The 24923-nt window shown below is 42.4% G+C and overlaps 1 protein-coding gene across 2 annotated transcripts in view; it reads right to left on the reverse strand.

The window, feature by feature from the left end:
* The window catches only part of Tdrd5 (tudor domain containing 5), a 56189-nt gene extending 38086 nt beyond the window's left edge, over nucleotides 1-18103 (reverse strand). Inside the window, exons 1-7 of one of the 2 annotated variants that reach the window (XM_052200976.1) lie at nucleotides 17872-18103; nucleotides 17179-17340; nucleotides 14650-14789; nucleotides 8858-8941; nucleotides 7734-7790; nucleotides 3745-3898; nucleotides 877-1085 (exon numbers count right to left, since the gene is read on the reverse strand). In XM_052200976.1, the coding sequence (XP_052056936.1) occupies nucleotides 877-1085; nucleotides 3745-3898; nucleotides 7734-7790; nucleotides 8858-8941; nucleotides 14650-14789; nucleotides 17179-17340; nucleotides 17872-18103 (1038 nt within the window). Of the gene's footprint in view, nucleotides 1-876; nucleotides 1086-3744; nucleotides 3899-7733; nucleotides 7791-8857; nucleotides 8942-14649; nucleotides 14844-16947; nucleotides 17341-17871 lie in introns of both variants that reach the window. The other variant, XM_052200975.1, reaches the window with a different exon arrangement.
* Nucleotides 18104-24923: the final 6820 nt, after the last annotated feature.

A 24923-nucleotide genomic window follows, 5' to 3' on the forward strand; every position in this document is an offset into this window, starting at 1 on the left:
ACCACGGAAAAACATTAAAGGGACGGCTCAATCCCTCAAACTATTTCACCAATCATCCTTATTGCAATCACTGGGCTCAAGCCAGAATTATGACTCAGAATGCTTTAGAATGCTACCATTTACAGCCACCATTTAAAAACATCCTTCAAGTACTCTATTATGTAAATATTGGCCAAAAAATTAAGAGTATTAAGCAAATTCCCCAACAAATCAGGGAGACATTCAGGTGGAGTCCGGGCAGGTCCTCCTACCTAACCCTACCTGAAGTCAACAATAACTTTAATAGATGGATCAGTTCAGACTTTTCCCATCAAAAGGTTTTCCAAGCACTTTCATCCTAACATCTGCTCTTTCCTCTAGGCCTTCCTATTGTCCTGAAGAAAACACAGCAGGCTCTCAAACTGCTCATCCCACTGAAGAGCCTCTGAAGTGAGGAATAACTACTAATCCTCAGCAACAGCACAGTCAGAAGCAGAGATGCAAATGTGAGAGGCTGTAATGAAGGAGAAAAATTAAATGAACCAAGTAAGTGAGACCGGGTATCTGCCATCTGTGGCCACTGCAGAGGCTGGGACCGAGCAGGCTCTGCATTCTCTAAGGCCCCAGGCCTTCCAGCCTCAACCCCAAGGCTCAGGAATAGAGAAATTAACAGCACTGTCATGAAATTTACATTTCAACCACCTGAAACCACCATTAACATCAGGTATGTGGGAAGTGAAAATCAAAATGCCACACAAAAGAAGGACCGGTGCAGAAAATGCCACATAAAAGAAGGACCGGTGTCCCTAAATTTATTTTTCTAAAGAGCACTTGGTTTAAAGAGGCATTCATTCACAATGGGTGCCTCCTATACAATGTGGCACACTACCCACTCACCAGCTGTAAAGGCTTCACCACCAGATTAGGCTTCTTGTACATCTTCTGTTCTGGCTCCTTGTGGTTCTTCAAAGGGCAATCCCATGTGGTCTTCTTAACCGCTACAGGGGACAGTGAATTTCTGGAGAGACTGGAGGCCCAAGCGTTAGCTTCTGTTTTCTTGTCTGGTTGAACTAAACACGAATTTCTGACTGATGAAAGCGGTCCACCTAAAACAGCCAGAGAGTGGTCACAGTGTGGGACCACTGCCTCTAAATGGCCCCCACTTCCCTCGTATGCCAGCCACTAGGGAGAGAGACACTGGCACTAGGAACTTGTCCCTGCAGACCTTGCAGATGGAGAGACACAAGGGACAACAGACTAAAGGAGAAACAAACTATAAAATTCTCACACTGGGAAGACAGGAGCTAATATAATTTCTCAAACTCTGGTGAGTGACTGTGTCAACATCTGATTGCCAATTTCTTCTTCTAACTAACCGACAAACAGGTATTAACATACATACTCTTTAATATTCAATAATACAGTGCCTTAACTCTTAGAGAATTCCTCAATCAACCTCATATTTTACTGACATTTATGCATACGTGAGTACCTGAGCCTGGGACATTATGGATTCCTGAGATCTATGACTAACCACAGTGACTCCTAAAGAAACAAACTCACAAGCACATTAAGAGGTAGGTAGGCACAAAAATATTAATCATATTTGCCTAGAATGAATGAAGGCTAGAGTTTCATTCCCTAAACAGCAAAATAAATAAAAAAGTTAAAAATACTAATCGCCTTGCATTTACCATGGTAAAAATGGAAACAATCTCAATGTCCACCAACAGGACACTGGTTAAATGAAATAAATATATAGGAAATGTACTAAGGTAAAAATGAAAAAAATACTAATATGAAAAACAATGTATTAAACATAAGAAGATACAATATTTATATAATAATGCTTTGCATAAGAAAATTATGCTATAATTAAGTATATAACTTGCAAGAGGTTGTAAAATATACTCATTAAAGCTACAAGTATTAACTACCTTTGTGTTGTTGGAATGGTTTAAAGAGCTTTTGTGGTTAAAAGAAGTTCTATGACTTCAGTCAGATAAGGTCTTGCTCAAATCTTCCAAGTCCTGTACTCAAAGTATGTGGTATCTTGAGCAGCAGGGACTTGTCCTAGGGCTCTGTGAGGAAGCTAAACTCTATTGTTTTGGGTCATCTCTATGCCTACTCGAACCATGCGTGTAAGGGAGGATTCTCATGTCTGGTACTGGGGTTTTAAACTGCCAAGGGACAGAAACAATCAACAGTCCTACAGAGCTGTGACACCCGAGCCATGACAATGACCAGCACGAGGCACCCTCAAAGGTGCAACAGCAGCACTCATCTTGGCCATAAATCAAAGACAGAACATGGGCAGGTAGATGGCCACCATAGCCACTCTTTTTAAAAACGTACAGAATGGACTGGGAAGGGAAACAACTCAGTGGTGAATACAGGCCTTGCAAATAGAAGGATCTCAGTCTGACCCTGCAGAATCCACATTTTAAAAACAAAACAAAACTGGGCCTGGGGTATATGAGCTTGTAATCCCAGTGCTGGAGATGCAAGGCCAGCACGATTCCTGTGTCTTCCTGGGTAACCAGTAATCCTACTTCAAAATTAAGTAAGTAAAGAACAAGGTGGACAGCTCCCGAGGAACACCACCCAAGGTTATACTCTGGTTTCCCAGGACACACACACACACACACACACACACACACACACATGTGCACGCACCTCTTTTATACACATTTTATAAAATAAAAGTCATGCCTTTGCATATGTTACCATTGAGGGCACATGGCACATGGGAATCTTCCTACATGATCATAAAAAGTTATCTCAATAAAAACTCTAAGAGAAAACCAAACTGGGCTAAAAGCAAAACAGAAAAACAAAAACATACTGCCCTAGATCCAATGTGGTTTCCTAAAGTAAATACGGAAACAGGCAGTGGTAGCGCATAGGCAGAGGCAGGTGAATCTATGCGTTCAAGGCCAGCCTGGTCTATAGAGCAAGTTCCAGAACAGCCAGAGCTACACAGAGAAACCCTGTTTTGAAAATGTAGGGGGGGGGGGAGAACACTTGGGAGTTTATTTATTGTAAAAGTATAAATTTACATTCCTTCTACATATGTCATATATTCTGACTCTCTATATATTTGTAAGAAGCTTTTGCTGCATAGCCTGATAAGCATTACCTATCAAAAACCCAATCTGGAATTATTCCTTCAGAACTGCTAATAACTGGACAATAAAGAAATTAACAGGCTGGGGAGATGCTCAGGGGCTAAAGCACTGGCTGCCCTTTCAGAAGACCTGGGTTTAACCCCCAGCACCCACGTGTCAGCTTAGAACTGTCTATCACTCCAGTCCCTGGAGCTCTGACCCTCTTCTGGCCTCTGTAGTCACTGCTCACTGCTTATAATGGTGCACACATGCAGACAAAACATCCATGCACATAAAATAAAAATAATTTAAAAAAAAGACGAAAACAGTAGCTCAGGAGTATAATCTCAGCACATAGGAGGCTGAGACAAGAGAGTGCCATGAGTTTAAGATCTGCTGGGTTATACAGTGAATTTCAAGCCAGCCTGGGCTACATAATAAAAACCTGTCTCAATAAATAAATAAGTTAAATTGTAAAAATTTAAAAATTGAAACTAATAATACAGGTTAACTTTACTACAATTCTCATTAAAACCAAGGTCATTATTCAAACATTTTGTGGCTAATATGGCAGGTGTTTGGGTCACGTGATTCTCCTGGTGACTCTTAATGATTTCTTCAATAGAAAATGAGGTCCGCATTATGCCGTTTAACTCACCAGGCGGCAGAGGCTTCAGGTCAGCATCAAACACGAGCAAGTCTTGCTTTTCTTCACTGAACTCAACTCGGAGAATGTCACTAAGAGCGCCAACAAGTTCTGTCACATTTAAGAACCCTAATTGTTTTGGTGAAAGTTGCTCTTTAAAAATTAGCTGTCATTAAAAAAAAATGGAAAGGCATGAAAACTCTGGCTATATGTTAGGCAAGGCTTTAATTTGGATTTTGTCAACCTAAATACTTAAGGCTCTGAACTCAAGTGTAAAAGCCTGTTTCACTGGCAGCCAATCGTGCCTAACAACGAACCGGCAGTCCTAGAGAGACCCTTTCTCAAGACACGAAGTAGACAGCTGCTAAGAACAACACTGAAAGCCAACCTCTAGGTGCCACATACTCATGCACACACACACACAGACATGCACACACGTTGCACATGCATCTGTGCTAATCCTAATGCCAACAGTTCCTCCCTCCTGCCTAGGCTTTAAGGATGTGAAGACTTGCTTCTGAACTGCCTTCTGTGACAGCTTTGTGATGGACTGGCCCCTCACAGAACTACAGCTGTGACACAGACTGTGGCACACGACGCTCCAATACCACACTCAATTCTTTCTGACTCCTCCCACAGAACACTCAGAAGAGTGGGGGTCCAGGACCAGGCAGATCACTGTTCAGAAGGTCTTATTACCGCCAGCCCATCAGCACACCAAAAGAAACAGTTGGCAGAGGGCGGGGCTGTAGCAAATTATTCCTGTTTCTGCTTCCTCAGATGGTGCATATTAGAGCTGCTTCTCTTTGTATGTCTATCAGTCTCTAATAGTTTCTCAGACAATTGTGTTGTATTAACTGTGAAGACAGTTTAACTGAACAGAAAGCTAGGATAAGCAGGATTAAAATACATAGGAGTCACTGTTTTGTTTTTTAGGGTTTTTTAAATCGTGTCTGCATGTGGGTCTGTGGGTCCCCTGAGAAGCTCCTGTAGAGCTGGACCTCCAAGCCCCTGGGAGCCACCTGGCATGGTGCTGGAAACTGAACTCCTGTCCTCTGAGCCATCTCTCCAGACTCCAAGTCAGTCACTTTTAATAGTATATTTCGAATATCCAAGAAAATATTCAGCAAAAACAAATCTCAGGAGGGAGAAGATGATAAAAAGGATGTTTAAGATTCTCCAAGTTATACATATGAAACAAATTGTCAAAGAAAAAGCAATTGTATAAAGCAAATTATAGTGAAAACTCTAACAAATTAAAGCTTGATTATTTATTAAATAATCAAGTTTCTACTCACCCCAAATGTCATCTAGTATCAGTCACCTAGTAATCACCTCCCTAGAAATAACTATTAATGATTTTTGGGTAACTTTGCAGAACTTGTCAAAACGTAAGTGGGCTTCAATATAAGAGTGTATAAACTCTACATCTTGCTTTTTCAGGTGCTATAAAGGTAACCCCACATTGTTACTATATGAAACCCAGCTCATGCATATTCTGAGATGCTGGCGTGCGTTCTGCTCTCCGGCCCCCCACAATGGACAGTAAGAAGGCTGGCTTGGCTCTACTCCCACACCCCTTCTTTCCTTACTTTCTTCCCAGAGCCCCACCCACTCGCTTTTATACAGATTTTTTCAGAGTTTAGATTCTGCTTTCTCATAGTAGTAGGTATGTGGACATACCCTACTGCATCATTTTTATTTTTGCCAACCTCCTACATTTTCCAGATGATAAACAGTTCGTCCTGTAGACACAACTTCCTGCCAGTTGGCAAGTGAATCAGCCTGTTTGCTCTGACAAGGCTACAATGAGTCTGTGTGTTCTACAGCACATAGCTGTTTCTTTTAAAGTGTTAACAGTGTTGTTCCATCACTGTTGGTTACTGGACCAAAGGGCTCATTTAGGCACATCAGGGCAATGGCTGACCAGCTGTCCGGGCTGGGACTGACCTGGGTACTTGTACATGCCATCTCAGTGTTCTGCCCACAGCTCATCTCCAGCCCTAATACCAACCTTTAGTTGCTATTCTTCAAAGATACACAGATCCTTAGGTCTTCTGAGTTGTTTAAGTAGTTTTGTAACTATATGCACTGACAGAACTGAATGTCCCTGATGAGCTTCTAGCCCTTACAATTAAAGCCTGAAACTTATCAGTACATTTGTAAGTCCTTTAGATATGAACCTCGTCTTCAGCCTTTCCTTACTGATCTGTTGACATGTTCCAGGCTCAACTCACCCAATTAGAATAAATATTCTTGTATGTATTATAATTATCTCACAATTTTCCCTGCTGTCATGCCACATTACATAACAATAATTTCAGAATAACAATAGTATCATCACCAGTACAACAACAATAAAACCTGTGGCTATGTTCACCCTTTCCTCTAACCCTTTGTGTAATTGTACTTCTTCAGAGCAGACACTAATCCTCTTCCTTCGAACTGTCATTTGGCTTCATTCTGTAATATTTCCTTCTGGCAATGTTAACTGTCTGTCTCCCTAGGGAACGGACCCTGCCATTGTGGAATGTCTCTTGTCCTGACATCAGCCTTCTCCTGAGCCACTGTGGCTACTGCACGCCCAGCGCTTGCAGAGACATGTATCTTTTCCATCGTTTTCAGTGGACAGACCTGCCCTCATATTATGTGTTTGGGGTCATTATGTTAACTACGTAAAATAATTTGGGACAAAGTCTGTCTTACTCCCTCCTTTCCTTCACTGTCTGCACTTTTTTTCTATCATCAAGGTTTTTCTAAAACAACTTTTTGAGAATTTAACACTGAGAACAGTATTTATACAAGCAGCAATGGTTGGGTCTTGCCTCTCATCCTGTATCACAGGCTGTCTTTCATGGCCTTGGCTGTCTTGAAACTCACTCTATAGAACAACTTGGCCTCAAACTCACAGAGATCTTCCTGCCTCTGGCTCCCGAGAGCTGGGATTGAAGGCATGTGCCACCTCTACCAGGCTGTCTTAATTACAGCAGTTCGTCCATTTACGTAAATGAAAGCAGTATATCTAGATGTAGAGCTACCATGCTCCATAGGCCAACCCATATATATCCTGTTCTCCCTCCCACCATTTTTAAGTTCAGCTGACCCCATGCATATCTCCCCATCTGTATCTTCCCACCTGTATCTTCCCATCTGTATCTTGCATTCCATATCTTGTTCCTCTGTTCTCTTTGCCCACCTTCCTGAGTTTACTGCATACATTTATACAAATGGTTTTATGTGTTGGCTTTGTCTATCACACCATCTCTAATGGCTGTTCTGGGTATTACAATACATACTCTTAACTTCTTAGTGTTACTCTCCATTCCACAGAAAGCCTAACAAGATTGTAAAAGTTTGTACAGTCTGTTATGCTATAGTTTTTATATGCATTACATCAGCTTCATGTTATAAACCCAGCTAGAGGCTATATTTTAGCTTTAAATAGCAGCACATTGCAACTGGTGAAAATGAACAGTATTTCAGACAGTTACACCTTTACTTCATCCTTTGTTCTTCAGCCCTAGGTGAAAACTCAAGTTCTAATCTGGCATCATTTCAGTTAGCTTAAAATATATTGATTATTTTTTATTACCATGCAGGTCTATTTATACTTCTCTATTTTTTGACTATTTTAAGTGTCTTTATAGTACCTTCATTCTTACTATCATTGTTGGATATAAAATCAAGAATGTATATGAGGGATTCTATTTTTCCACATCTCTTCTTGGTACTATCACACTTAAAAATATGTTAATCATTATTTCAATGATGTTATAATGGTAAGTAGTAAAAACATTCTTCCTATCCATAGCCAGATATTTGTTACTTCCTATCCATAGCCAGATTCTTCACTAGCCTTATCATAATAAAGAAAAAGCCACTACACTATAAAACAAGGTGGTTTAAGTGTTAATAACACAGACTTAGAGGATCCAGTAGTAATGGCAAAATTTGTGTACCATAAGAAATATAAGCAATGTAAAGAGTAAGAAAACACCTACCTCAAATTCTCCAAGCAGTTTAGAAATAAACAAACCTTGTGGAAACTTAGATACGACCTAATCAACAGAAATGAAACAAGGGTATAATTGAGAGGCTAAGAGCCACATGATAACCCCTAGTTTAATAAATGAATACTTTTAGTTTACCAATTTTTTGATCATTAATGAATGTTTCCTCTGTTTTTGGTGCTGTATTATGAACAATTGTCAGACACATGTTCAAGTTTCAAAAACAAGAGAAGGCTGCCCAAGTGTGCCGGTTTTTGCTGACCGAGTATGTTGGTTTTTGCTGCCCCAGTGTGTAGGTTTTCTCCTGTCTCCCACCCAAGTCACAGCACCTAAAGTGGGATAATTCAGGGCAGAGGGACTCTGATGACATTTCCTTACTCAGATCAGGACCAAAATCCTCAAGGCAGACTACAATGGCCCATTACAGAACAACCAAAGGTTTTCATATGCTAATAATACAAAACAATAGAACAGTCCAATCAACAAATATGGAAACCAGTACGAAGGATATAAAAAAGCAGCTAATGTAAAATTGTTATCATTTAAAATGTGGCTGGGAGCAAAGCTGTTAGCAGAAATGTCCATTTGTTCAATTCTTTCAGAGGGTAATAGAGTGAATTTTATCATCAACAAATCAAATGTTCAGTGGCTCTGATGGCAACCTGTATTACATAAATGTTCAAGGGACTTCACTGCAGGATTTTTTTTTAATAGCCAAGGTCCAAAGCAACTCAAACTTTAATCCCTCACAGTTCCTCCTAATTGAAACATGGGACAGTAACCTTTTGGACTACACTAACCATGTGCAATAGCATTACATTTGCAGGATAGACAATTAAACTGGAAAGATCTTTAACTGTTTGTCAACAATGATTTGTTGGGCAAGGGAAGAAAAAGAGGGAAGAGAACATTTATTGGAAGAATCATTCTCTAAACAATTTCACATAAAATTTTAGTATACATTTATTACTTTTTATATAAAAATTAATGTTCATATATCAATATTTTAGAAACAATGAGATAAAAGCACAAAACTAATAATTACTTCAGGCAATTAAATTAAACTACATATGAAAACCAATTATTTTTGTTTCCAAGAAACTGAAAATACTTACAAATTTTATCTTGTGTTTTAGATCTGGATCTACAGTCCCTCCAGGTCCAATTTGTGCAATTACTGATTTGAATGTGCTTTCCAACTGTGAATAAAAGAAAAAGTCAAATCTCTTAAATGCCAAAGATAAATGTATGCAACCTATAAAACAGAATATATTTCAGCCAAATGGGTCAAATTCTGCTCAGTGGTTAAGAGTACTTACTGCTTTTGCAAAGGACCTTAGTTCGGTTCCCAGTCTTTGACCTCTGTGGGCATCTGCATTCATAGAAATATACTCACACACAGACAACAAGTATATATATATATATATACACACACACACATAGTAGATGTGTACACACAGTTAAGTAATTAAAAAACTTAAGTAGCATTAAGATGTTTTATACTGTATCAAACATATAAAAGACATTTTGTATGAAACTAGACCCTGAGGAATATTCCAAGATAAATAGCATTATCTATAATAGGCTCTACAGTCTCCAGTTAGTTGGATACTTTTGTCCAGAAAGGATACTTGCCAGTTCATTTTCTAAAGTTACTTAGTATTATTAAATACTTAGTGACTGCCTAATGCCGGCACAGCAGGGCTGTTAGAAGGTTCCTGAAAGGGAGGACCAGGTGTGAGTTAGGGCGCCAGTGAAATGAATGGCCTTTAAAAGAGCAGGAGGGAGAGCGCCTTTATGTGATATGAGCAAAGGGTGAAAGAAATGGGGGCAGGGAGGTGGGCGCAGTGGCAGAGAGTCACTATAACAGTTTCCTGTTCTGGGAATTTGGAAGCAAAGTCCTCTCCTAAAAACATAGGAGTGGAGAAGGGTGGGCAGATATTTGAGAACCTGAATTTGGGAAGTGGAGAGTCATTGAGGAAGATAGCCATCATCAGCCCCAGGTACACACACACTGTCGGGAGCCGCCCGAACGCTCCTATGATCTCCATTACAAGATGGCGCCTACATCCTGTTCTTGCTGAGCCGTAAACAGGCCGAGTACGCATGCCCGAGCGGAATTTCCCGCCACTGAGTCTCTGCCTACCTCATGGCGTCATGTGGAGCCGCAGCCAACCAGGGTACACCACGTCCAAGGCGGGAGGACTTGCCTATATAAGACTTGGGTTCGCGCTTCCTCGAGGTCTCCGCCCTGTAAGCTTATGCTCTCCCTCTCAAGATGCATTAAAGCTTTCTACAGAAGGATCCTAAGTGTGCCGCTTTGTTCTTGCTGGTGAGACGGAAGCGCGGGACACACACACACACACACACACACACACACACACACACGAACTCTTTGCCTATAGGCATGAGTAGATAACCCTGGATTAGTAGATGGAAGTTGTATTGTAAAACAATCTAACCTCTAAGCGAAGGAGTTTCCTTGGTTACATAGATAGCAGAGACACACAATATCAGAACTATATCCTAATGACAGATAATTAGGTTGGAAGGGTAGATGATCAAGACACCATGAAACTCTCTGGGTAATGATGATTCATGCTAATCTTTTCTGAATTTTAAAACAAAGATTTAATAAACATGTTGGTCTGCTGAGCTATAAGAGTAGATACACAGGTTAGTCTCTGGATTGTCTAGCAGAAGAAATGCCAAGAGAAATGAAAATAGGGCTAGCAAGGAGCTCAACAGGTGAGGATGCTTGCTGCAAATCCTGACTGCTGAGTTCATTCCCTGTGATTCATGTGGTAGAGACTTAACTGACTAGAGAGGGACGGAGGGAGGGAGGGGGGGATGGGCACTTTCACCATTTCATCAAACTCTATTTCCCAAAGGCCTTATCTCTGAAAGAGAGCTTTAGCATAAGCATTTTTGGGGGGGGGGGGAATATATAGCAATTCAGTCCACAGCAGCTACTGTAACTATTCAAGTAACTTTGTTAAACTTGGCAATGAAAAGTTTACACTGATTACTGCCCAATAAACAACTGTAATATAAAAAAAAGATCAGTGACTCTGAAGGCAGCCAGAGAAAATACTCAAAATGAAACACAAGAGGTAGGGATGGGGGGGGGGGGGGAAGTTGGGTTTAAAAGAAAACTAACAAAAGAATGGAAACCCTGTAAAACAAAACAAAAACAACCAACCAACCCAGCAAGCCCCTAGAACCCCGCCACCCTTTGTAATTCTAGAAGGGAAGGGGAGAAAAATGAGGACAAACACTTTCAGACTTCTGAAACTTGTATGTAGGTAAAGGAACAAGTCAGCTACTGTGACAGGCAGAGTGGCTTGTAAGTCATGTGTTACACATGCATGCGGCCAGAAGAGGCTCATGATAGCCAAAGAAAAAAGTGTCCAAATTGAAAGGTAAGGCAGACAAGTCCACAGTTATATTTGAAGATTTCAATATCCCTCCCTCAGTAATTCATGGGAAAGTCAGAAAACTAGGAAAAAACTTAGAAATTCTGAATGATGTGAGTTAAACTGACTTAGCACAGACTGCTCTACTCAAATATAGTTATGCCTTCTTTGGAATTATAAAACATCTACCAAAATAAGCATAGACCTATATAGTAAATCTCATTAATTTTGTAAGAAATGAAGCCTAAGTTTTTTAACCATAATAGAATTCAAGTACAACATAAATACTAATTTCTGGAAAAACATATTCAATTGTTTAAAAATTAAACAGCACTATCTGTGAGACAAAACAGAAACCACAACAGAATCAGAAAAACAAAAATATATCAAAATTTATGAGATGTTGTTAAAGCAGTATTAGAAAAAAATCATGGCCTTACATGTTTAATTAGGAAAGGGGCAGAGTCCATTAGCAAGCTTAAGAAGCCACCAGGGCTGACTGAGGAGGCTCTGATGGGGAGCACTTGCTGCTCCTGCAGAGTACTGAGGTCAGCTCCCAGCTCCCAGCACCCACGTGGAGGCTCACAATCATTCATAATTCCAGTTCCAAGGGCTCTGCACCCCCTTTCCTCTTTGTATTCCTTCCCAGCATCAACATATACACATGCAGGCCAAACACTCACACAAACTAAAACTTAAAAAAGAGACAAAGAAACCAATCCAAAGTAAACAAGAAATATCAGAAAGAAGAAAATCCCATACAAAGCCCCAAAGCTGGATCTTTTTAACAAGACCGGGGTGGGATGTGTTTGTGTGCATATTCCCGGGGTGGGATGTATTTGTGTGCATATTCCCTCGTTCGTTCGTGTAAGAGAGAATATCACCATATAGACCCTCAAAACTGAGTAATAAACACTCTGAACTTTTTCCTAATATACGCTGAGCTAGAGGAAAAGGACAAAGCCTGATTTACTTTTTTAAAGGAAAACAGAAAACCTCTACATCTAAGAAATTAAATGTCCACTTTAAAAGCATTTCCACCAAGATAATTCCAGATGCAACCTGTTGCACTAATAAATTTGTGAAATCGTTTTTAAAAGATCAATACAATGCTATAGAAACTTTTATAATAACTAAATAGGAAAGTTTTCTCATTTCTTGAGGCCTATATGCTACTCCAGAATCAAAGGCATTATAAGAAAACTCTAGAACCATATACCTCATGAGCATGAGGGTAAGCGTCTGTAACAAATCAGAAGAGGGACACAGCAACGCGTGAAAAGGACACGACATGTAACTAAGCAGGGGTCATCTAGCAATGCGTGCTCACATTTTTTTAAATGTGATTTGTAAAGTTTCGTAATCGTCTCAACAAATGGAGGGGAGACACGCCACATAGCATTCAGCCATGGAAAAGTTCTCAGGGAGTAGGATTAAGAATGAATCTCCCCAATTCAGTAAGGAGAATCCACATGTGTAAAACAGGCACAGCAAGTGGGGTGTGGTGCCACACACCTCTAATCCCAGCACTCAGGAGGCAGAGGCAGGTGGATCTCTGAGTCTACAGAGTTCCAAGACAGCCAGGGCTACACAGAGAAACCCTGTATCAAAACAACAACACAAAAAGTCAGAGCTTATATCAGAGAACTGTTCAAAGACTGAACACAAACACACCCTAGTGGCAGGAACAAGACAGGGTAGAGAACCTAGGCCAGGTGCAAGGGGAGAAAAGGTAGATATAGTAAAAGAAGCAAACTATCATTATGACCTTGGAGAACAGCCATCACTGGGGCCAGCTGCAGACCAATGGGACTAGTCAAACCGAGCTTCTAAGAACCTTGACTCAAGGGCCAAGACACAGGTATATTAACAATGATTAATTTAAAAATTTCTCTTATACAATAAAAATATGAAAGGAGTAAGGAATAAGTTTAATAAAATGCACGTGTGAGCCACATACACTGGAAACTACCGTGTGCTATTGAGAGAATTGAAAGGTGAAAATAATGAAGAGACATGCTATTTTCTTGAACTCTGGGACTTAATATTAGAAGAGAATTTTTTTTTCTCAAACTCATCTATACAATCCAATGCAATTCTAATCAAAATCATGAGACAGTTTTGATTAAAAAGTAATCAGATTTACATACAATACAATATAAATATGGAAATGCAAAAATGTAGAACAGCCAAAATGATTATAAATCAGAACAAGACTGTAGGACTTAATTTTATAATTCCAAGCTACTATAAAGTGATAGTGATGAAAAGCCCCAGGGGTGGGGCAGTCCATTCGATACGGAAAGGATGCCTGCCCAGCAGACAGCACCGCCGCCAGCACTGCCGCCCCCGCTCAGAAAACTGCAGTTCATACCTGGCATATTATACAAAAGGTAGTTTGAAACTGGCAGTGGATTTAACTATATAATTTAAATCTCAAAAATTCTAGAAAAAATATAGAAGAAATTTTTGTTATTTTGCACTGGGCAAAGATCTATTAGGTAAACAGGAACCATATGAGAAAACTCTGAGAAAAATTAGATTGCCAGAATCAAGGACTTCGATTTTACAAAAGACAAGGTTAAGAAGAGAAACGGTGGGGCTGGAGAAAAGGTCCCAAGCATTTGCTCTTGCAGAAGACCCAGGTTCATTTCCCAGCATCCACCTGCTGGCTCACAACCATTTGCTAACTCCAGTCCCAGGGGATCCAATGCCCTCTTCCGGCCTCCAAAGCCACCAGGCTTGCACGTGGTACACAGCTATAAATATAATAAAACACTCATGCACATAGAATAAAATCTAAAAAAATAAGGGTCAAACCATAAATGTCTGCATTGTATGTTCATGTTAAAAGACTTACACTCAGACTGTACTGAATTCCTCCATTTCAAGAAAATGACAAAACCCAATTTTGTAAGAACCAAATTACTCTGATATTTCAAAGACAATATACAAATGGCAACAATGTACATAAAAAGATACCTAACATGGTCATTAGATATATTCTCCAGCATTAAATCAAATTCCATAATTCTAAACAGGAGCTGGACGTGGAGGTCCATACACGATACAAGGAGGTATCTGCTGAGAAACACCAGAAGCCGTGGAACTGATCAAACTGCCACCTCTCGCCCCTCCCTAAATCACTACAACCAGACAAGAGGCTTAGTCACATCTGCAATCAACGAATGGATAAAAAGAAACTTTTGTTTTTATTATTTTATGTGTATAGGTGAATGTCTGTGGCCTGGTGCCAGCAGAGGCCGGCGAAAGCCGGCAGAGGCCAGCAGATCCCCTGGAATTGGAGTTACCACGTGCTGGGAATTGAGCCCAAGTCCTCTGCAAGAGCAGCCAGTGCCTCTAATGACTGCACCTCATCTCCAGCCTCAGGTTTCAACTGTTCCAAGGCCAGCCTTCCCATCACATCTAAATCATAACAACTAGAAAGCATATTTTCAGTATTGCTTTGTCCCTAAACTTGGGCCCCTTACCTGGTTTAGTTTTTCAGTGTGGTTCAGCCTTGAAGCCTCCACTGCATTAAATGTGGGTGTCTTCCCCATGCCCAGTACTTGTTTGGGGGTCTCCATATTTGAAGTTGGTTGTGAAAAGCGTGCCTTCGTTACTGGGAATCCTGCAGAATAGGACCCCTGTTGTTTCATTCTAAATGGCTGAGTAAAAATTTTACCTTTTGTTAAGAAAGAAGAAAAAACAGTGAATAGCAATTTCCCTGAGGTTTTATAGAAAAAGACTACTGTATACTAACTGCCCCTCAGTTTAGAAGGGAACATGTATATATATATATATACATTCAATCAAACTTACATACTATGTAAGTGATTAGTCATTCATTAAAAATAATACTAAGAAACCATGTTACTGAAAAATTGCTGCTCTCTAAAACTCCACATAAGGTCACCGGATATAACTGGGAAGAAGCATTTTATAGGCAAAAACCTTAAAAACTGCATTTCATTTCAAAGAGCAAAGCGTGCCCAACTTCTCATAGCAAGTGTAAGGAAAAGCGAGGAGGAAATCCTACAAGGGCCACAGTCCTAAAATGTGAGTTCTCATTGGGAACTGTGTTCCATAGTACCATATTCCCTGAAAATCATCACGGTCTGTGTTTCCTTTACCCCAGTGTTGATTTTGTTAAATATACCAGTTACCTGTGAGATATCCGAAGGTATGGGAAATGAGCTGTGGATAAGATTTGTGAACAAGCCAACCACTGGGAAGAATATCCACGCCACTATTTAGTAAAAGCTGGCAAATTGCTTTACGTAATAGTTTTTCCGTCTTCTTCTTCGAGTGCTGAAACAAAGCCAGGGCTGGCACGCGCTAGGCAAGTGCTCTAGCAGTGAGCTGGTTACACGCCCAGCCCTGCTGGAGGCCCAGCAGCACAGCTGAGCCCTCCTAATCTGAGTCCCAGAAGAACACTGCCAGGGCTGAAAGGCCTCCCTCTAGCACACACTGGCATCCAGACCTTTCTCAGAGACAAGATATCCTCATATCTTTATGACACCCACGGGCTTAACACCGCTTTGTAAATTCATGACACATTCCTGGGACTCACCTACTTTAATCTAAATGCAGACTTTGGCAGTGGTGGCGCACACCTGTAATCCCAGCACTCTGGGAGGCAGAGGCAGGCAGATTTCTGAATTCAAGGCCAGCCTGGACAGCCAGGGCTATACAGAGAATCCTGTCTCGAAAAAACCAAATCCAAAAAAAAAAAAAAAAAAAAAAAAAAAAAAAAAAGTACTATTAAATGCAGACTTTGGAGGAAAAGGTCAGCTAAACAGTCATAAAATTCTCGGAAACAAGCTCCCCTTCCCTGATTAGTGTATACATTCTGCCCAGGGTCTGGGATGATGGCTGCTTTAGTCTTGAGCCTCATCTACCACATAGTATGAACTTACTAAACGCCAGGTTCTCCTCTGCTCTTGTCTCATGTGAGGTCCTCAGTACATCAAATCCCATGTACTGCATCTACAGCAGAGACCTGGACCAAGACTTAATGCAGACTGACTTGCCTACGATTATTCAACTTGCAAGTGGCAGACATGATTTTACTGTAACAAACTCACGAGGTTTAACCCTCCAGTTAAACCCTTCCCAGGGCTGCTCTAACATCTGCTCACCCATACAACAATCATTCTAAAAAATAGTTTATGTGTTGTGTGTGTTTTGCCTGAATATGCCCGTGTAACATAGGCATGTTCAGTGCCCACATAGGCTAGAAGAAGAGGTCAGATCCTCTGGAACTGGAGTTAGAGATAACTGTGAGCTGGCCTGTGGGTGGTGGGTACTGAGTTCTCTGGAGAGGCCATCTCTCCAGTCCCACAATTATTGTTTCTAATTCAATTTTTTTTGAGAATTTCATACATGAGTGCTGTATTTATAGCATTTCCACTTCTGTCTGCCCTCCAACTCTTTCCATGTCCCTCAACTCTCTCAAATTTGTGACTTCAATTACTGTTACACACACACACACACACACACACACACACACCCTGCTGAGTTTATTTGGTGTTGCTCACATGTCAATATATTTAGGGCTGACTGCTTGGGACTAGAAAACCCATCACAGGGCTCATCCTTAGACTGATTTTTCTCTCTGCAGCCATTAACTCCCCATAGCTGTGCACCTTGGTGGAGATGGAGCCTTCTGAGATGTCCCCCCAGGCTGACGTATCGACCTCTGCCATCTTTGTGCAGGGTCTTGCTTAGGCAACCACACTTTCCAGAGTTTGTGGGCGTGACACAATGGTTCGTGCTGACGGGCTTACCTGCTGGCCATCCTCTCTGCTTTGCCTCTGACACACTCTTTTTTAGAGTCAACAGAGAACCTGCTCTGGTCTGCTCTACAGAAATGACATCCGAAGCTGCATTCAGCACTTCAAACAGAGAGAGGAATCCATACTGCATATATTGAAACGATCGTCCAAAACGCTTGGCAAACGCCTTTTCAAAGTCAGAAAGGAGAACAGGAGACAATGCCAAAAGGTCTTTTAACTCACTCTTCACTACTGCTGGAAGAATAGGGGGCACCCTTCCACGGTAAGGCACCCGGCCGGAGCAAACACTGGCTCTTCCCTTTTGCACGGAGTTTCGGACCTTATGGCTCCTTCTTTGCTTTGCAACCAAACTTGCTATTCCTTTGGTGGATTCATCTGGAATGGCTAAGGAGATATGGTGGTGGAGAAATCACTGTCAGGTAAAAAACATACTCCATTTGTCCTTTGTATCTGCAATTACACAGGAAGTTCTTAACTCTCCAAAGAGCTGTTTATGTAGGTAGAGTAACACAAAGCTCTTGGTATCATCATTTCTTACATTCTGACTGACAATAGCTTCCTAACTCCTCTACCAGCTGGAAAATGTTCTATTACTGCTAATTAGTATCTGAAAGTGTCACTAATTTGTGCCTAATAAAATTTAAAATGAGTATGAGGAACTTAAATATCAGTAATCTGAAACTGTACAAATACAGTTTTGTGAATATCCATTCTTCAAGAGAATGGGGATTTGGGAAGTTGTTTTGGCTTTCCTATGCTCGCACTTCCCTAACAAACTCAAAGGCACCCATGACCCACCAGTCAAGATCCACAGACCTCTGAAACAGGATAACTGCAGAGCTAGAACAATTCTGTACTGAGTGGTACGTTTTCATTATAAAGGCTTATATAGACCTTCCAAAGTCTTAAACCTACCTTTCAATATTACGGTACCATCCCCACAGGGGCAGACACTAACCACATCAGGCATATCCAACACCAGTTCCATAGTGGACCGATATCCAAGGATTCGGAGGGGTAGATGGCTGCCAACCATCAAAAGGTACTCCTTCTCCAGCTGTTGTGGAGTCAAACCATCTTTAGTGGAAATAAGAAGGGACCGTATCTCTTTCCTCAGACAGTCCTGTATACGCTCTTGTTCAGACATTGTGCTACAGGATTTAAGGGGGAAAATACTTTTGAGAGAAAGTGGTTAAACCATGGCAGAACAAAACCCAAAAGCAAGCAAGCACACAAAACAAAAACCCCTTTAACGACCATCCGTGGAATATAAAAACTCAGATGTGAGTTTTATAGGCCATAAGGCTGAAGCAATACTCTGAGTGTTCCAAGGCTCGTGCAACACAAGCCCTCCTGCCACACACCCTACAAACTCCAAAGTAGAGCTTGTAAGGATGGGCCCTCCCAACCCTCGTGGCTGGCTGGTATTAAGTCCCAACTGGGCCCGGCTGATAAGGATGCTTAAAGGATGATATCAAGCTACTCAGAAGGTGGCATTCCCCACTGCTGCTCAGTATCAGCTGGAGTTTCTCAAACACTCTTTAGGAACCAAGGGTCGCGGTGCAGAAGTGACCGGGAGAAGCGTGAACCGATCGATCGCAGGCCACCCGGTCGCCTCGCTCGGCTCGGGAAGGGGCGGAAGGGGGCGGGGGTCCCCTCCCTCAGCCAGTCCTCCCGTCTGCCCCGTGCTCTTCCCGTGTCCTGAGTCAGGAAGTCATGCTGAGGACGGCGGTAGCGCATCCCTCTGCGGCCTGCCACTACCTGGCTGCGGCTCGCCGGCCTCGCTCCCTCGCACCCGCGCTGCCGTTGCGCGCCGCAAGTCCGGGGCGCTCCGGGAGGGCCGCGGAGAAGCCGAGCCGGCGAGGGTCTCGCGCGCCTGCGCACCGCGGACCGTCCGGTCCCGTGCGCCACGTTCCACGCGAGGGGGCGCGGCCGGTGTGACGGTTAGCGGAGACCCGCCGTGTGGGTGCGGGTGAGGCCGAGGCCCGTCTCCCACTCCGCGGCGGCGCTGCTACCTGCCCCGCTTACCTCCGCCCGAGGCGGCGTGAAGACTCAGGTGCCGCTAGACGCCCCTCCTCCCGCGCCCAGCGGCCCCGCCCCGCCCCGCCCCCAGGCACCTGCGGGAGGCGGGGACCGCGGCGCAGCCACCTGCGGATCCGGCCGAGCCAGGACCCAGGACGGGTGCCCTCCACATCTTCCCATCAAACGCTAACCTGTCCTCGCCCCGTAGGTCTGCGCTTATCTGGAGGACAAATTAAGAGCGAGTCTGGTTCTGGCTTGAGAATTACTGCTGAGCTAGAAGCGACTTTGACTCCTAGAAGAGAGGAATGGATGGATGGACGGACTTTTGGAATGAAGAACATCCCAGGGGCAATGGAAAGAAGAGAAGTGGGAGACTATGGAAGATAATTTCATTTGGATATGTTTGTTGGATTTGTAGAGGATACTAGATTGACAAGAGTCCTCAAAAACTAGCAAGTAGAAACACAGGATATGAATACCTTTCCCTTAACAATATGCAAGATACTCAAAGGATTCAACCTAAGAGGCCGGAAACTAGGTGGGATGATGCGCACCCCTGTTGAGCTCTGGAGGTGGAGAGAGGAAAAGCCCCAGCTAGAGACCCATGGGTTTGCATAAAAGGGGCAGGATCCCTAAGAACACTCTTCTGCTAAAACCCATAAGTGAATATTCCAAGAGAACAAAATGTTCCATCAATGAATGAAGAATATTAAAGAATCTCTTAAAAACGGAAACTAGAAAGGATTTATATGTTCGGGTGATAGTAGAGCAGGAGTAGCTGATAAGTATTTTAACAAAAAAGGACATCCTATAATGAAAAATGGACCCAAATATTGCAACATTTCAATGACAAGTTTTAGGAGGTACATGTATGTCTTCATATTTTTAAGGATCCATTGAGTTCTCAGAATTAACTAAAACAAAAGTCCCTTCTTTACACAAAGCCTAGGAGAAAAGGAATTGAGGTTTTAGGTATAAACAGCTATCTCTAAAACTAAATTAGCCTGCCATTCAGGGAAAATCTACCCAGCTGAATCTTTTTACTTTAGCAAGCCAACATTAAGAGAGTGGAGTTAATATGTTTAAAGAAAACATCTCACTGGATGACTCCCTTAAAAAGGATATCACCTCAGATTCTCATACCCAATGATCAGCGATAACAAAAGGTTAGCATCAAGAAGTTTGTGTAGATTAATTTTATATTTTACTCCTACTGAGAAAGTTAACTTCCCCTTTTTTTTTTGAGAAAGAGTCTTGTGTTGCTCAGGCTGTCCTCAAACTTAATGAGATCTCCTGCCTCTACTATGGACAGATTATGGTGTAGACCAACATGTCTGGCTTTGATGCAGGCTGTACTGGAAAAATTGATGAATAATATTCTAGGGTTTTTTTTTTCTGTTGCTGTGATAAAATACCCTGACAAAAAACAACCAGGGTAAAGGGTTTATTTTAGCTCAAGTTACAGTGGATCACTGGGAAAGTCAAGGAAGGAACCTTAGGCAGCTTGTAACATCTGCAGTTAGGAGCAGAGAAAAATGCATGCTCAGTGAGCAACTCAATTTCTTTTTTCTTATATGATCCAGGCCTCAAAAGCAGGGGGTGGTGACATTCACATTCAAGATGGGTCATCACAGCTTAATTCACCAAATCAGTAAAGTATCCCACAGGCCAACCTGACATAGACAGTCCTTCACTGAGATGTTCTTCCTGCACAAATCTAGGTTGTGTGGAGTTGATAAACCATAACAGGTAGTAGAAACAAAGTTTGAATTTTAAGGTTATTGGGGAGGGGATAGAGAAAGAGCACACAGCAGGGCTTTGCTCCATTAAGGAGTAGCATCCTCTGGTTGGAAAGAGATATAACTGGGAACAGCCTGGGAACCATCTCAGCGGTTCTTTTCTGTGGTGACGATACCTCTGCAGATCTCCAGGGATACTTTCTCCACACAAAATTTCTCTTGAAATTTTCTATCACAAAAATACCTCACTCAGCAATCGAATATGGTGATACAGGAATTCTATCCACTGCTAAAATTACTTATTCCAACAATTCACTTGGTAACTAAGACTCATAAGCAGGTGATAAATTCAGTCCCACTAGCCCTATGCAAAGGCAAACCTGGACCAAAATGTCACTTATCTCCTAAGCCACATAAGCTTAAAACAGTGACAGGATACAGTGGATGCAATTGTTATTAGAATTGGCAAATGGTGGTCACCGCAAAGTTTGAGGATTTTCTCTAGAACAGCTATCCATAAGAGGTCTAAAGTCTTTTGAAGAAAGCCCAAGATGATTGCCATCATTGTGTGACAAAACCTTTTCTAGGGAGATGTCACACACATTGGCACTCTCTCCCATAGGAATCCGATCACAGACATAGTCACCCCCAAGTCCAGCTTGATGAACCAATGAGTTTTATTGGGGTTACCTACAGGAACAGAAAAGACTCAAATACAGCTAGCTGCACCACCCAAGCCCACCCCAACGTGGGTGATTCCTCACAAAAGCTGGGAACCTGGAGCATAACACCCAGCCTACAGGCAGCTCAACAGGTTGGAGCAGGTTCTTTTAGAGTGACTCGGTTGGTCTAAACCTCTTGCAGGCAGCTCTGCTGATTTCTGCTTCCTCCCGGCAGCGGGTCTGGTCTCGGTCTTCTTGACTGTTTGGCTTAGTTAAGATGGACTCTCAGCCTTTGTTGCTTACTCTGGCAGGGAGGGGCCCAGTGAATCTGGTCAGTTTCAGGTCTTGAAGCTGTTTGAGTTGTTTACCTTCCTGTTTAAAGAGCTTTGCTACAAGATGGAATGTTTCAATCTTGGAATTCATTTAAGGGCTGTGGATCTGGAATCCGCATTTAGTGCTTAGAATAGTATGAGTCTTTGTAGGTCTTAGGACAGGACAGGAGAAGTCTCCATTCTCAAAACATAAAGCCTGTGCTTTGCTGGTTTGATTTTGTTGCTACACACACAAAATCCTAAGTGGGTTGTTTGTGGAGTTCATTCCTTGGGCCCTGCATTTAATATCACCAGAGAACCCTGGAAGTCAGGACACAACTTGTTTTCCCTGTCATGATGGCCAATGGTCTATTTGTTGTCTGGTAATTAACAGCCTCCACCTGGTCTCCTCACAGCACCAACTCGCTTGCAATCTTGGAGTGACACCCAATTGCAGCTGCTCCTACACACATTCTTGCCTTAGGGAGGTCAGAAAAGGTTTCTGGGAGTTTTTGACAGCACTGCAGGTGAGCCCAGGGGCTTTGTGCATGCTAAGTAAGCACAGGACTCTGAATTGTTGTGGGGTCCACTTAAATCCACCATAATTCAAATATCAAGTCAAATCAGATGACACAATGTATTGTAATCTAATATGGACTGATCAGGGCCGAAGAACAGACTTGGGAGTTGAGCCAGGACCCTGAAGAAACCCTGCATAGCATATCTAAAGGATAAAACCATGAAGCAAGGGGTAAGTGGGGTAGGCTATAGCATTGTCCAATCATATTTTGACATAAGGGGATGAGCAAGGGAGTTTTCATCAATCAGAATAGGACCGGGTGCCTGGGTCTGGGAACATGAGTTTAGTTTGACCCTCCCTGCCAGCAAGGTGGCAAAGTCTTTAATATGTCTGGATTCAGACAACTGTTCCTTTACAAGTTATCCCTGAGACATCTGAGCTCTTTCCTTATAATAGAAGATGTTCTACTGGGAAGTCCCCAACTCCCCTTGAATCTGATTTCGACTTACGATTACATGGAGTTTAAAAGGGAAACGGTAGTACTTAGAATAAGTTGGTTTTTTGGGAGGGTTGTTTTGGGTTTTTTGTTTTGTTTTTGAGACAGGGTTTCTCTGTGTAGCCCTGGCTGTCCTGGAACTCACTCTGTAGACCAGGCTGGCCTCAAACTCAGAAATGTGCCTGCCTCTGCCTCCCAAGTGCTGGGATTAAAGGGGTGTGCCACCACCACCTGGCAAGTTTCTTTTGTTTGTTCCCAACAGAGCTAAATCTCAGCCTTAGAGAGCATTTTGAAGGGGATAGTAAAGGAATGGTTAATTAGAAGCCCATGATAGAATCAGTATACAATATTCCTACCTTCCAAGGCTTTGAACATTATTGCCCAGTTTTGGCCATCTGGTATCAGGGATCAAGTCTTGTTGACAGTTATTCTTAATTGACATCCATCTTAGATATCTTAACCCACTATTACCCCACCACTGGAGGACAAATTTGCTCCAGCCCCCATTAAAATGTAAATTTTTATATATAAACCTCAGCTCTAGCCCAGGTCTCTGTTCTAGCTTCCCCACATCTTTCCTTCAGGTCTTGTGTGTGTGTGCGCGCGCGCGCATGCTGGAGTGAGGGGTCTGTTTCCCAGTCCCATAGCACCTGTAGGATTATGAGCAGATTACTCTTGGTTATCATTATACACGTCTGTGTTTCCATCTCTTTATAGATTCCTACAACATAAGAGTATGTTCTGATTCACTTTATCTTGCATAGGAAGGGATAGCAAGCCAGGAAGGGGAGAAAAAAAGACCAAGGCTCTTCCCTTGCCCTGCATCCCTTTCTTGTTTCTCCTTTACGGCCCAGTCCCTGAATGAAGAGCCCACTTCAGACTTTTTTCCTACAATTTCCTCCTCCATTCACCACTTAATATAAGGCAATCTGCCTTTCCGTCATCCAGGAACAAGTTAAAAACGCAGAGTTTCAGCCAGGCTAAAACTTTAATCCCAGCACTTGGGAGGCAAAGGCAGGCAGATCTCTAAGTTCAAGGCCAGCCTGGTCTACAGAGTGAGTTCTAGGACAGGACAGGGCTACACAGAAAAACCCTGACTCAAAAAACCAAACAGTCTCAGACTCTACCCAACTGCACTGAATCAAAACGAGGCAGTCCACTCCAGTAGTGAGGGAACAAACCCTCTTCTGGAAGGTGGGTCTTTCAGAGAAGCTGCAATTAAGTCCAACTGCTCACCTCACTAAGTCTCTCGAAACCTTTACCAAGTTCCATAATATCAAGAGGTTGCCAGGCTGCCCTTGTCATTCATAATGGAACCAAGTTGTTGTGAGTAGGTGCTTAAGGTGGATCCAGAATATCGTCTTTCGTTCCCCTGAGCTATTTTCTAAATCCGCCCCGCCCCGGTTCCGGAGCTTTGGGTCGGTTTTCCTCAGCCTCACTTCCCTGGACTCTGCCTCTCTCCCTTAGCTGCTCAATCTGACATCTGAAAACGGGGAAAGTCGGATTTAACACAACTTTGCATCTGCCGGGTCCCAGATGGTAACATTTGAACTTTTTAATTTTTTTATTTTTAATGCCAATAAACTATGTTCTATGAATGGAATAATCTGTATACTTGTACGCCCACTCTTTCTTTTAAATGGATATCATATTTGAAGGCACTAAACGGGAATGAGTACAACACCTTAAAGTCTCCCTGACTCTTTCGTCCTGCACACAAGTCAACAGTGAGTTCCTCCTTCTAGTTGCCCTGTTCTTACAGACGTCAGTCTCAACAAAGCCAAACAAGGAGTGAAGTATTAAAAGCTTATGAGTGTATAGAATCGTGTCAGCAAAGGTCTGAGCAACTTTTTCAATTAAAAAGGAATCTGAAGGAAAACATTAGCACCGTAGTCATCCCGCCCAGCTCCCTCTGACTCGGAACAGCTCCTCCACCTTCCGGAACGCTGAATTGGCCATTTTATTGTGGACCTTCATGCTTTTCTTTCAGATGCCTTTCATCCTTAACCCCAACCAACTTGTAAGCAGGCCCTTATGTTGCTTTAGATATGGAGAAGGAAATCATAATCCTTCTCTGTGAACCAAGAGATAGCTACAGAGCGTCTCTCGCTGTGTTGTTCTAGATGGGAAGTATTAACTGAATCACTGTAAGAAGAGGGTATCAGATCTGTCGTCACCGATGGTTGTGAGCCACCATGTAGTTTCTGGGATTTGAAC

This window comes from Apodemus sylvaticus, chromosome 12 (genome assembly GCF_947179515.1).
Source record: "Apodemus sylvaticus chromosome 12, mApoSyl1.1, whole genome shotgun sequence".
Taxonomy (NCBI): domain Eukaryota; kingdom Metazoa; phylum Chordata; class Mammalia; order Rodentia; family Muridae; genus Apodemus; species Apodemus sylvaticus.